This window comes from Cervus elaphus, chromosome 10, assembly GCF_910594005.1.
Source record: "Cervus elaphus chromosome 10, mCerEla1.1, whole genome shotgun sequence".
Lineage (NCBI taxonomy): Eukaryota > Metazoa > Chordata > Mammalia > Artiodactyla > Cervidae > Cervus > Cervus elaphus.
Window position 1 is genome coordinate 50859251 of NC_057824.1, and position 14375 is coordinate 50873625.

A 14375-nucleotide genomic window follows, 5' to 3' on the forward strand; every position below is an offset into this window, starting at 1 on the left:
TCTGACTCGGTTTCAAAACTCTGAGCGTGCACATTTTCTCTCTTGGACAAAAGGATGTGAAAGGAAAATGCTTTTCTTCGTGACCAAAGAGGACTTGCAGTTCCCACCTGGCTAATCAGGTTCAGAAGCAGCTTTCCCTCGGAGCCGACCAGACAGGTGAGCAGCTGTGGGATCCAGGCCAGCCACTGGATGGGCGGCACGCCGATGCAGTACTTGTCCACGGCATCTGCCAGGGTGTTCTTGTCATCGTCAAAACTCAGAAGCCACAGCACCTAAGACAGAAGGGAAGTCAGAGAGCTGAACCAGTCTCCGGTTCCGGTCAGGGGACGTTCCCCCGACGTTAAACCATCACACAGGGCACCTTTCCTGGCATCGTGGGAAAACATGGACAAAAGGCCCAACTGTATGATGAAACTTCACTATAAAGCTTACAGATAAATAATGCTGAGAATTTAAATACAGTCTTCATCAAGGTTTAGCTTTAATGCCAACTATTAACTGATCTGCTCAGCTGGCTAGCGGCGGTCAGTGTGGACCCCAAGGGGCTCCAGCCTGTTACCACACTTGCGATCTCCCCACAACAAAATGGGCTTCTGCTCAGATCTCAGAGGACCCCACCCCCGCTCCAGCGTGAGGCTGCCCCCTGCTGGCAGTCTGGTCTCTATTGAGCCGTCTGAAACGATTTCATCTACAAGAAAGCACACCTGGATTCCGGCAGCGAGGCAGCTTCTTGGCATTATTACGGTCAGTCTATGTCTACAGTCGGCTTTCACTACTGGGATGTTCAATCCAAACTCTGATATTAAATTAAGGAATTCTAAAAACTCCTAACCTTTACTGGGCAAAGTAAGCGGAACAACCTATTCTTAAGTTATCTGCAAGAATGGATTCTGGGTTGTACGGATGTGACTCCTGGGGAAGCCACGACGGTGCGAGGCTGGGGCGGGTGCTTGGGCTCGAGCGCCCGCCCACTGGGCACACGTGGGCACAGCCCCGTGCCCGGCGCTGCAGCGGGGTTCCGCGGGACGACCCCCCACCGCAGGAGCCCAGGGGCTCAGCGTCACCTGTGACCAGAGCCGACCGGCTCCGCCTGTGTGCGCGGTCCCTGCGGGTGAGGCCAGAGTCTGAGGCGCGCAGCAGGCGCGCTCCCGGCAGAGCCCTTGCAGTCTGCAGGAATCCCTGTCCAGTGTGAGGTCCACAGCCACACCGGACCTGAGTCCTAAGACCCACCCACACTGCAGGCTGGGTTTTGCCGCTGAGAAGTCCTCTGACCCCAAGACCGTCCAGGCCTCCACTTTTCAGCTTTAATCAGAACCTATGGACTCTGCGTGGTTCCTCATGCCCAGCGCAGACCAGCAGGTGGCTGAACTTCCATGCAAACTAAAGGTTCCCAGGAAGGTCTCTGGTTAAAGCGAGTTCTTCCAGCCTCACCTTGGCCAAGTACTTCCTCGACTTGCTCTCGTTCTGGTGCCGGCAGGCATGCAGGTAGCAGGTGATGGCGGACACCCCGAGATGGAGCTGCCGCTCCTTGACGAAGATGTTCTCCAGGTAGTCGCCCCACATGGCCCAGGCTTTCACCAGCACGTCGTGCATCTGCACGGCCGCAGAGAACGCTTTGTTCGCTTCCTCAGACCTGGTGGGACACAGATCGAGATGGTGAACACCACGGAATATAAAACCAACTGTTTTAAAGTGACTGATGCAGTGGCAGTTGGTACATTTAAAATGCTGTGTGACCACCACCTCTACAGAGGCTGCGAACATTGTCATCACCCCCAAGGAAGCCCTGAACCATGAAGCGCCACCGCCCCCAGCCCCCGGCGACCACCCAAGGAGTTACTGCTGCTCTGTCTCAATGGACTGACCACTGCACATCTCACACTAACGGACCCACAGAGGGTGACTGTGTGTGTCTAGACTCTTTCAATCAGCCTCAAGTGTTTTTGAGGTTCATCCATGCTGACGTTCAGGTCAACACTTCACTCCCCGGAGAAGGAGATGGCAGCCCGCTCCAGTATCCCTGCCTGGGAAATCCCATGGACAGAGGAGCCTGACGGGCTGTGGTCCATGAGGTCACCAAAGAGTCAGACATGACTTAGCAACTAATGTACATATCTTGCACAAAGTCAGAAACACTCAACCTATATTTAAGAGCTGTGTTATGTATGCTAATCCAAGCGGGTCTGGTGAACCCTGTGATTAAAGAAACACGAGGTTTACGTCTGCTGTGGAGAAGCAGAGGCACCTCGGCCACTGTGAATTGCCCTGGAAACATCCCATCCCTGCTCCCAATTACTCAGACTGTTGAAGCAAAGACAATTTGGTTTAACGAACACAAAACCGCTTTCATGGTCTCAAAATGTTTACAGTGATATAGAAAAGGCAAGCATAGAAACAAATAGTTACAATACAAGTGGTAAGTAAAAGGTATGCTACAAGATTTAGAAGAGGGAGTCATTAATTTTGGAGTTGGATGGGCTTAAGAAGGCCTTAGGAAAGAAGTCATGTTTGAGCTGGGTTGTGAAGGATGATGGGAGTTCACCAGAACTCAGGATGAAAGGATGGTCCTGGAGAAAGGGGGGCTGTGCGGAGTCCTGCAGAGAGTTCTCACAGCCGGTAAGTCTAGTGTGAAGCATTCTGACGGGAGATGTGCAGGAGAGGTGGGTGTGCGCGCCAGATCACTGAGGGCCACTGTGCTCACAAATGTGAGACCAGGGCACGGTGAGGAGCCAGGGCAGGGTTTTGAGCAGAAGAGTGGGGTGATCCTTCTGAGACACAAATCTGACCACCTCGTGACCATGTTGAGAATGTGTGGGAGACAGAAGAAATTGGAGGCAGTTAGGAGGCTTGAACTGAGGCAGTCGCAAGTGCGTGTGGGGTGGGTATGTTTGAGAGGTATGTAGGAGAACTGCAAGGACTTGATTTCATGATTAAATGAAACGGAATGTGTGTCTTAGTCACTCAGTTGTGTCCAACTCTTTGCAACCCCATGGACTGTAGCCCGCCAGGCTCCTCTGTCCATGGAATTCTCTAGGCAAGAACACTGGAGTGGGTTGCCATTTCATCCTCCAGGGGATCTTCCCGACCCAGGGATCGAGCCTGGGTCTCCTGCATTGCAGGCAGATTCTTTACCATCTGAGCCACCAGCGAAACCCAAAATGAAGGGGTGCAAAGCTTTAATTGTTTAGAAAAATGTTAGCTATATTTTTAATACTGTTGACATTTAAAATCATTTAAGATCAGATTGGGAGAAGGCAATGGCAACCCACTCCAGTACTCTTGCCTGGGAAATCCCATGGACGGAGGAGCCTAGCAGGCTACAGTCCCATGGGGTCTCCAAGAGTCGGACATGACTTAGCGACTTCACTTTCACTTTTCACTTTCATGCACTGTAGAAAGAAATGGCAACCCACTCCAGTATTCTTGTCTGGAGAATCCCAGGGATGGGAGCCTGGTGGGCTGCCGTCTATGGGGTCGCACAGAGTCAGACACGACTGACGTGACTTAGCAGCAGCAGCAAGCATCAGACTGGCTTAGGTAAAACTTAACATGGAATTTATAAATGAGTAAAGAAAAAATGCACTGGAGAAGGAAATGGCAACCCACTCCAGTACTCTTGCCTGGAAAATTCCATGGACTGAGGAGCCTGGTAAGCTAGTCCCATGGGGTCGCAAAGAGTCGGACACAACTGAGCAACTTCACTTTCACTTTCAAAGAAAAAATATTAAACACACTTCTGATGAAGGTAACATTTTCTTTTCTTTTTTTTTGTTCTACCACTTTATTGCTACCAACCCATCTCCCTCCACCCTTCAGCTTTCTGATCCTGTTGCAAGTTACATTGCTAGAGATACAAAAGCTGAACACCATCTCTGACAACTGACGCCAACTCACGTCAATTCCTAGTTTCATCTTCACATTGCTTTTAAGTTACAAACAACTAAATAATCTGATGAGTCTTTCTCTCACCCACCACCTATGTAACATACATACTTGTTAATCTGAGCCAAGAACATCCCCTTCAGTGCATAAAATTCAGCCGTCATCTCTTTTGTGAAGTATTTTAAGTTTGTAGATTCAATAACTTCAAGGCCCTGTTTGTAAAAACAGAAAGCTTCTTGAACTTCCTAGACAATCATTGAAAACCTCATTAAAATATTGATCCAGGCAGTTAAGTCCTAAAGGTCACTGACAAATATATTTTAAACTGACGAGGCTTGCCTACCTTGAATATTTGTTGACTGACAAAGAGTATTTAAACTGCATCACTAAACACAAATTCAGTTCCAGACACCTTAATGGTATTATTTTTTCCAAAGCTTTACATTATCTTATCTGTTCCATTGTTTATTAATATTCCTCTGAACATAGCCCAAATCTACCATATACCCTCACAGTCCTGCAATTTTTAGTTTCTGTTCTATAACTACATTATCAAGAGTATATGGCAGAATAGAGACCGTGGCATATAATTCAAATACTCAAGTGGCTTCCTGTCCCTTTCTCCTTCTGGCAGGACTGCTCCCCGAGACCAAGGAGTCCTGTAGAGGTCCAGTCCCTTTCCCTGTCGTCTGAACCAGGAGCTGGCCCGGGAACCCTCACTGTCAGGGCAAGGGTGGGCACTGGGTCCACCCGGCACCCTACCTGCATACACTCGTTCTTGCCCATGACGCCTGCCAGCTGGAGGTAGCATTTGACCTGCTGCCGAATCTTCTGGAAGCAATCCACAATAGGGACGGTTGGAATGGTGTGGATACGACTTAATATATCCAGAGCCACATTGACCAGGCCCTGCTTCCGGGCAATTTTTCCATATTGGATGATCGCTGAAGCCGACGCGTGAACCCCAAGCATAGCGTTGTTTGAACTTGGGTCGTGCTGAGAACTGTTTTCATATGCAGTTACAATAGCTGGGGAGGAAAGAAGTGAGACTTCGGTCCATGTCAGACATTTCTCAGTTTAAGGCTTAAATAAGAAATGAAAGACAGACACAGGGTGGCTTATGGAAACGGGAAGCCCTGCATCGGCCCACGTTCCTCCTCCTCAGACTCTGCGTCAAAGGGACGCTCTAAGAAGCACCAACTCCTCAGCTGAGAGTTACCCTCCTGGCCAAGGCTGCTCTGGATAAAAAGAGGCCTGGCAGGTCTAGGGAAAGCAGCAGGGGGGCCCAGGGAAGCTAAGCAAGGCTCCACACGGCCCCCCGAGAGCAGGTCTTGGGAGTGGGGGGGCCTTCAGAACAGAAGGGCCACGACCCAGAGCTCTTATCCCAGGAGGTCCACACCCCTGGTGCCAACAGGCAGTTGTTTGGCAGCAAGTCTGTCCTGGGTGGAGAAAGGGAACAGGGAGGGAAATTCTTCCCCTCTTTCACCACCTTCATCTTTACCCTCGTCATACCAACCACCTCTACCACACCTGCCAAGAAACAGAAGATTCGGTAAAAGAAAAAACAAACAAAAAAAGAACAGAAAAACACGACCAAGACATGAAACCAGAACAGTGGGTGTCTGGAAAATTACATGGTGGAGGCATGCCGGACCAGGTGGGTTTACCCTGGTAATGATGCTGCCGCCACATGAACACGCTGCTCCAGTGGGACAGGTCGTCGGACACGATGGGCAGCCGGTTCCGCCACGTCTTCACCACCGTCTTCATGTCGTGCAGGCTGTTGTTCCGGCCCAGGTTGCTGGGCTGCAAGCCTGCGTTAATCTGAGCAGCCTCCTGAAGCTCGATGATCTGCTGGGCTGCCTACGGGGACCCGGGTGACAGATTCCACAGTGAGCAGGGCGCTAGGATTGCAGGAGGAAGGCAAACCAGAGCCGACCGCGAGCGTCTCCTGTGAAGGGCTCAGGATTCAAGCGGATGCTCTGGGACCTGCTCAGATGCGACATCTGACTCATCCCATGCCTCACACATGGTGGCCTCTCGGGATGCCACCCCCTGCCCCACTCTAAGACCTCCGCCTGCCGGGACACCGGGGCCTGGAGAACAGTGGGGTCCACGCTTGCCCTTCCTCTGGCCCCCGCTGGTGCGGCTCTCAGCAGGTCTTTGACAACGCCTCCTGCCCTCAAGCTTTCCCCCGTCAACATCTGAACCCCGGGGCCATCAATCTCCTCAAACACGGCTCTGACGCTCTCTCGCGGCTGACACGTGTATTCTCACCATCTGCATACCCATCTGTCCAGGCCCCCCCACCCTTTACACCCAACACATGCTGCTGGCTGCAAACGTGCGGCGCCCTCTGGAGCCCCTCTCGGCTGGGGCACAGCTCTGAGCCTTTTCCCACGCTGTCAAATCTCACCCTCCGCTCCCCACAGGGATTCTTCCCTTCGCTGAATCCTGGGTTTATCTGTGTTTGTTTTCACATGGCACTGAGTCAAAAATGCCCCCGTAAAACTTGGCTTCTTACAGATATGTCCTCTCTCTCCAGCCTAACTCTTCAAGGAGAAATGTTTTTAAACTCTGAATTGTCCAAACCCCCAAACACAGCACCAAGTTCAGGACACAGTACCCTTTTGTTTGCTCTTAATTTTAAAAATTGTCTACAAGAATTCACACCTTCCTCTGTATCTATACTTCAAGTTTAGTTCATTACACTCAAATTTCTGAAACCTTAATCTAATCTAATCTTTCCAAAAGATTACTGAAGACAGAACTAAGGGGTATTTGTTTTGTAACAGCTTTACCGAAGTAGAATTAAAACACCACTGAAAGCAACCTTTCAAGTGTGTGGCTCAGTAGTTTTTAGCACTGATCTTCCTCAACTTACCATGACGTCATGTCCCAACAAACTGATCATAAGTTGAAAATATCTCAAGTTGAGAATGCATTTAACACACCGAACCTACCAGACACCCTAGCTTAGCCGCCCTGAATGTGCCCAGAACACTCACACTACCTAACACAAGGCCTGTTTAATAATGAAGTGGTTGTCTCATATAATGAAAATGAAGAGCAGAATGGCCATCAGCAGGCAGCCGTCCACCGTCAGGATCTCACGGCTGACCAGGCGCTGACGCTCGGGGCTGCCGCCCAGAGAGCGTCATACACGCATGCTGGTCCAGAAAAACACCCAAATCCAGCATCGAAGTATGGTTTCTACTGAACATATACTAGCTTTCAAGCCCAAAACAATACATACAAAAAGGGAAAATATCAAAACAAGGAGATAAAACTGCTTTGTTGAGCTTCTGGTTCACTATGAAAAAGACAGGATAATCTAAGTGTATTAATAAATAACTACATAGTTTAAAAAACCACACTATACAAATCAATGTAGCTTCTCTAAGTCTCAGAACTGCTCTTTCTAGAGGAAAAAAAGCATGAGCATTCTGCACTACCGTTCAACGGCAGCCTGTAGTTTTCCCTCACTCAGCCACACCGGGAGCTGCTCTGCACCAGACTCCAGACAAAAGAGGTCGAGCGCTGGCACGGCCCTGGGTGTGCGCGTGCACACACACAGGGGCCGCGAGGGTGGGAAGAAGGAATTTCCACCCAGGGGGCAGCGTGCACGAGGGGCTGTGGGGAGTCAGTGCCCGGCGGCCCGTGTGGGGCAACGAGTCAGAACAGTGAGAACGGAACACAAAGCAAGAAGCCAAGTGCGGGCTGTCCAAGTGCAGCCTTGGGGTCTCAGAGGGAGAGCCCTGCTCAGACTGCACGGCGGCATCACACGAGGCTGGCATGGGGGGCGTCAGAGGGCACTCCCCGAGCAGGAGCGACGGCCACCGCAGCCACCCGAAGGGGGCCCTCCGTCACTGAGACCCCGACGCCCCAAAGACCGGACGCCACACTGCAGTCCTCGCCCTTCTGACTCTGGCCGTCCTCTCGCCGAGCCCGAGTGCAGATGAGGGGGGGAGGACGGCGGGAAGGAGTTTCCTCTGCTGTGCAGCTCTGCTCACAGCCCTCAGCCTGGACGGGAGGAGCTCTGCCGGGAGGGACGCCCCTGCAGAAGGACCCCCCCACCACCTGGAGAAGGGGACCCCTGGAGAACGGCCCCCCTGCAAAGAGCACCCCCCCGGAGAAGGCTACCCCCGTCCCCCACCCCAGAAGGGCCCCCCCTGGAGAATGCTCCCCCCTCCCCCAGAAGGGCCCCCCCTGGAGAAGGCTCCCCCCACCCCCAGAAGGGCCCTCCCTGGAGAAGGCTCCCCTCCTTCCACCCCCGGAGAAGGGCCCCACCTGGAGGCTATCCCCCGACCCCGAGAAGGGCCCCCCCAGGAGAATGCTCCCCCCCACCCCCAGAAGGGCCCCCCCTGGAGAAGGCTCCCCCAACCCTGAGAAGGGCCCCACCTGGAGAAGGCTATCCCCCTCCTCACCCCCAAGAAGGGCCCCACCTGCAGAAGACTATCCCCCTCCCTGCCCCCGAGAAGGGCCCCCCCCTGGAGAAGGCAATCCCCCTCCCCGCCCCCTGAGAAGGGCCCCCCCTGGAGAAGGCTGCCCCCGCCCCAGAAGGGCCCCCCTGGAGAAGGCTCCCCCCGCCCCCAGAAGGGCCCCACCTGGAGCAGAGGCGTGTGCACATGTGACACCACGTGGGGCAGCCGCCGCCACTCGCGGATGGCCAGGCTGCTGGCCATCTCCACCAGGCGCTCGATGAAGCTCAGCTGCTGCTCCTCGGGGTGGCAGATAGCCAGGTACCCACGGTACATGTTGACCTTCCAGGCCATCTCCTTTGGACAGCTCACCTCTACCTGGGGAGGGGAAGAGCATCACACGGAGGCAGTGGGTATACTTCTCGGCGCAGAATCAAAAAAGCCAACTTTTTGGTAGCCAGTTATGCAAAGCAGTAAAGTGCAATTATGCTATAAACAGACACTCGTTTTCTCTGGAGAGGTCATATATTACATATTTTTCTGAACACTCCCCTTTTCCAAAACACCAAAGCATGGCCAATCTCTCTGGCTACGAGGCCTTACCACAAGCTCCTTGCTTTAAGATTACTTGTAGTTCCAAAGAGGGGAAACTGATAAGACTCTGTTATGACAGACTAGATGAACAACCTACAAAGTTGGCCAGGGAATTTCAAAAGGCTTAAATACGTGCTCATCTCCACTCTGGTAAGTATAATTTTGAATTGTCTCCAACTCACACTGTTATCCTGAGAAATCAGTCTAACTTGCTCCACATTACATACAGAAGCAAAAGGCAGGTTTCTAAGAATATGAGTGAACATTCACAAACTTTACTGTCATTTAAGTCCACATTTAGTATCCACTATAAAATGTTCCCCAGATCGCTCTAGTATCCTGGTTGTCAGCTCTACTGATGAAGACGACGGAGCCCAGAGCATCATGTCTGCTCCCGAAGCCCAGGCGGAGGCTCCAGGTGGGCCCTGGAAAGCCCCTGCGTTTGCCTGCCACCTTCTAAAGAAGGTGTTAGAACTCACTGTATCTTATCAGCCTTTGACAGAGCATTTTAAAAACTGTAAACAAAAAAAAAATTAGTCTTTTCAAAAATAACCTCTTTGTATATAAGATGAAAGAACACAGAGATGTTCTTGAAAGAATTTTACAGGACTTGCTGTAACAAGATCAGTAAGACATTCATTCGGAAGCAACAACGGAAATGACAGATATCAGAGCCGCATGGCTCTCAGTCTGGAGGGGGAAAGGGCAGTGACGGTGATAACAACGCGCTGACCTGACACCGGTCCTGTCTGCTGACATCTGACCTCGGAGCACAGTCACGTCCGTGACCCCGCCTGGTTCTCAGTAACCCAAGGAGAAACTCAGGGAGGCAAACTTGGGAACACAACTGCTTCCTACAGGATCCTTTTTGATCACAACCTATCATCTCACATCTTCTGGACTTAAACACTAATTAAGACAGGACTCGTTCAATCACTCCTACTGTCTGGAACATTAAGAACAAAAGCATCTTCATTTTTCCTCTGCTGAAAAATATTACCTGATTTATGAAATCTAATAAAGAAATGTACTACTATAAGCAGCCCCATAATCACAAGACGAGAAAGCTTTTCTTTGAAGTACTGCTAAATGAGTAAATAATTTAGTATGATCAAAAACATTTAAAACTAATTTACTGCAGATTACCCATAGTGCTCATTAATACTTTGAGCTTTCTCCAATCAGTAAGTGCCTTAAAACTGGGGGAAAATCATCAAGAACTTGTCAAAGAAGAAACTCATCTGTCAGACTTGTGGTCAGTATGATACTGCACATATCCTGCTAAGTGAGACCTCGGAAAGGAGAAAAAGAAACATTAGAGTGAGTTATAAATATCTTTATATTGATGTAAAATAAAGCGGAATATTTATCAGAATAAAGGAAGGACATTAAAAATAAATTAAAAAAAAGAATAACCAATGGTAAATGCAACCTGTCAGTAAACTATTTTTGTTTACTTACACACTGACTGGTTTACTTCTCAGAGGAACATAAACTCCCTGCATCAGAGAAGCCATTTCCCAGATCCCAACTTCTAAGTCCAGATCCTGGGCTCTATAACCTCCCTGTAGTTAATGGTTTGTGACTATTTCGGTTCTTGCACCTTCCACATTTTGTTCAAAAGCAGCAGCAGTGGCGAAATAAGCACGGGAGCCACAGTCCAGGTAAAGTTTTAAGTCAATCCTTTCAAACACAGTGGCCTGTAACCTCCGTGCGCTTTGAGCCTACACATCAAATAAGGAAAACCACTGGTGTGACTAAATAGGCCCTTACCAGGCGAAGGGGCAAGGTGAGCGCAGGACTGCAGTATAAACCCTAAGCCCTGTGACGGACACCAGAGCAAAGGTCAAAGCCTGAGCAGGACGGGGGCGCTGGGGGAGAGAGACACAGGAGGGAAAAAAGCAAGCCATGGGCACGGCTGCGCCAGTGGAGGCTGAGGTGCCGGCGGGACGTGGGCTCGGGCGGCAGAGTCGGGCCGTCAACCCCAGCTGCCAACGCCCCGCAGAGGCTCCCAGGGCGAGAGACCTGCACCTCGGAGCCCACTCATCTGTCTCACACTCAACTCCTCCAGATGGAGTTTAACTTCTGAAAAACGTGCAGCCCAACCAAGCTAAGGGCTCGACTTCACTCACACGACACCGTTACCACTTCCGTAACACAAGGTACGCTCTGAACGTGATACCGCTTTCCTGCGACAGTTTCACTGACAGCCCGGCCCTGCGCTTGCACTACACTCACACCTGCCGACCAAATCCACCAGGAAAATGGCCTCTGTTCTTCCCAGTTTCTCATAAAGCCCAGAGTCTCCACACCTGACACTCACTGTAACTGAAGGATGAATTAAAACTAAGTTATCATTTAAACGCAGATTCAGGAAAGATGTTCGTGAAAACCAAAAGGAACCCTTACTTCCCAGGAGCTATCTTCCATCTGCCAAGGTGCCCCACGTGACTCAAGTGAAGGGAGACCCCCAGAGACTCCGGGCTTTGGAGAAAGTGTCCCCTGTGCCTGCAGAGATTGTACCCTGAGCGTGGACAGGTCAGGCGGGGGGCGGGATGGGTCCTCACCTGCACCAGGGCTTCCTTCATGGCGGTCCAGTTGGACACCCGCCAGGCACACTCCAGGACCAGGTAAGGGTTGATGTGACCTTTGGACTGGCCGTACTCCGTCAAGGCTTCCCACTGGTTCAGCTCCTTGGAACACCTAGAGGCCAAGGATTGCCCTGAGCTCATGATTTTAAACCACTCCTTTCCATAGAAAGGAAAAAATGTTACCCCCACAGAGCAGGGTGGGCTTCTAAGGGGTGCCACGGTGCCCGGGGCACTGAACCAGGGGTCCCCCTGAAGCAGCAAGAGCCGCACCCCCACAGCAGAGCAGAGCCTCCCAGTGGAGGCAGGACTCGGTCAGTTTCTCCAACACACACTCAAGTACTTCAGCCTTTATCAGCTGTTTGCAGATTTTTGTTTGTACTTTTCTTTGTGGGGCCATAAAGAAAGCAGCAAGGCCCCTTTCTAAAAATACTTGTTAGAGGAAATTTCAGACTTTCCATTGGCTCCCTTCGTGACTCCTGACCACATTCCCGTTCGGCTCACCGGATCCAGTGATCCTCCCAAAGCTGGTACTCTGGGAAAATGGCGGGGGAAGCGTTGCTCCTCTCGTGTTCCTTCTTGGCTTTGTCCATTGCCTTTTCATAGGACTCTTGCGCCTGTAAACATTAATAATGCTTTCAAACTGCTGCTTAACTAGCAACTTCTGCACGACCACTGCTCGCTTACTTAGGGCAAGCTGGATCGCAGACCTGGGGCCGTGTCAGGCTCTCAGGATCTCCACTCAGAGAATGAGAGTGGATGATCTGGTGCATGAGGCCCCGCCCCAAGCAGAAGCCGCAGGACTCCGCGCAGGTCTCTACCCGTCAGCGATGGCAGCCAGGCCACGGCCATGCCTCTGCTTCTGGAATTTCTGTGGCTCGGCGTCCAACCCGGGGCTGCGGCCACTCCTGCTCAGTGACCCCACTGCCGAGCAAGGATGGCAAGGGAACTAAACTCGCACGCTGAATACAATCTCCCTACCGGTCCCAACGGGACCGAGGGCCGAGGATGAGGAGCACCCGCACTGACTACACTGAGTAAAGAACTTACAACCAAGCTTCAAGGGCGTTCACGGCTCCAAAACTGAGCCTTGACTCTAAGAGCCTGTGTGGGGCAGGTACATGCTTCCAAGAAGTCAGGAGATTTCTTAGACAGGAACCGCCTTGAGGCCCCCATACCACGGAACCTCTGTAAGCGCCTTCCACCGCCCATGAGGCCCGGAGGGTCCCCGGCGGTGCTACCTGCTCGAAGAAGCCGTGTTGCTCGTAGGCGATGGCCGTGGCCGTCTCCGAGTACTTGCAGCGCTTCTGCCACAAGCCCGCCCACATGTCCTCCTCCTGCAGCAGAGAGTAGAGCTCCGCAAGGGAGTCCAGGATCTCCTGGAACAGAACGCGGTCTCTGAGTGCTCGGGGAGGAATAGCGTGTTTCCCCAACAGGCCGACTTCACGGCCCCTCATCTGCCGCCACCGGGGAGGCGCTCATTAGGACCTGTGAACAGCGGAGGCGCGGCCTCACCTGCTGCGGTGGAGTGATGCTCTCCTGCTCATAGAACTCGGCCGTCTGCTTGGGCTTGATCTGCAGGCTCAGCCCCTTCTCGAAGGCCTGGTGCTCCAGCATCAAGGTGGAGCGGAACCAGAGGTTGTGGGTCTTGCCCAGGTACTTGAGGACGCAGGGCCGGATGGGGATGGGCGGGACGCACTGGGACATGGCCTCCACAAAGCAGTTGAGGGCGCTGGGCTGGCAGTCCCGCTGCACCTGGTGGCTGCCGCTGCACAGGAACGGGCTGATCTCCCCCGCCAGAGCCTAAAACCGAAGCGCGGGCTGGGTTTGGCCGGGGCCTCGTGCGAGAACCAGCCCACCTTCGCGCTCTCCCCCGGCGTCTGGCATGGGTGTGATAACTCACGCTTGGAAACACTAGTTTCCTCAGCCTTTGAAACTTAACCAAGAGTTTCTTTTGCAAACGCTCCTCAGAAGCTAAAATTGCACTTTTTGAAAGAGGATTTGAAAAAAACAGACTCACATGCTGCTGTCTGTCAGACAGGATTTTCCACAGCCTGGGGAAGAGCTGGACCCACGTCTTCTCAGCCAGCGTGGTGGAGATGTGGCAGAGCTGGACGAAGGCGCCCAGCAGGGCTCCCGTCTGCAGGAGGAGAGACCCGTCTGGCGCCCGGCCCTCGCCACGCAGGACCCCACTCTACCCGACGCTGCCCACTGCCTGACGCTCAGAACCTCAACAGATGTCGTGCCAAAGGCAGACACGAGCTCTGGGCACCACAGACCCCGCCTGCCGTGCTGAGCGGCTGGCACGGACGCGGGAAAGGGGCTCAGTGACACGACGGCACGTCTAACTTCCCAGGCCACCTCCTAGCATTCCTGATTTCACCGTATCTGAGAAGTACGAACACCACGCTGACCCGGAAAGGGCAAGCAAGAGATACACAGATGCCATCAAAGCAGAGGCTGAAGATACCCAGGGGAAACAGGAGAACTACACGCATAGGATCTATGTTATTTGTCAATAGGTGTAATTCTGAAGAAATCAGGAACCATGAGAGGTCGGAGTCTCTGCAATGAACAGTGGACAGATGGAGAAGCGACTGGAATGGACAGGACTGGACCAGAACACCCCACAACCGGGGCCAGAGCTGGAAACCGGGGCCCCAAAGGGCCCATCAAATCCACAAACGCAGCTGCCTCTGCCCACAGCTCCACTGTCCCTGAGGTGCGAGTTTCTCAGTCAAGTTTCTGGCAGCTTGAAGCCCACCTCCCCACACAGCCAGCGCAGAGGGGCTCGGGCACATGCCTGCCAGCCCATGGTGGGCCCTGCGGCAGAGACAGAGATACATGTGTCAAGATCATGCCGTTCCTTTCACCCAAGGGCAGAGCAGGA

The 14375-nt window shown here is 52.4% G+C and overlaps 1 protein-coding gene across 9 annotated transcripts in view; it reads right to left on the bottom strand.

Moving 5' to 3' along the window:
- Positions 1-14375, bottom strand: part of LOC122701884 (transformation/transcription domain associated protein) — an 88616-nt gene that overhangs the window by 13471 nt on the left and 60770 nt on the right. For 7 of the 9 annotated variants that reach the window (XM_043915302.1, XM_043915300.1, XM_043915298.1 and 4 more), the window contains exons 52-62: positions 13506-13625; positions 13001-13288; positions 12727-12864; positions 11990-12102; positions 11465-11600; positions 8490-8681; positions 5517-5745; positions 4645-4910; positions 3994-4094; positions 1432-1633; positions 108-272 (exon numbers count right to left, since the gene is read on the bottom strand). In XM_043915302.1, coding sequence (XP_043771237.1) covers positions 108-272; positions 1432-1633; positions 3994-4094; positions 4645-4910; positions 5517-5745; positions 8490-8681; positions 11465-11600; positions 11990-12102; positions 12727-12864; positions 13001-13288; positions 13506-13625 — 1950 coding nt within the window. The remainder of the gene's footprint in view (positions 1-107; positions 273-1431; positions 1634-3993; positions 4095-4644; positions 4911-5516; positions 5746-8489; positions 8682-11464; positions 11601-11989; positions 12103-12726; positions 12865-13000; positions 13289-13505; positions 13626-14375) is intronic. The other 2 variants (XM_043915304.1, XM_043915301.1) reach the window with 1 other exon arrangement.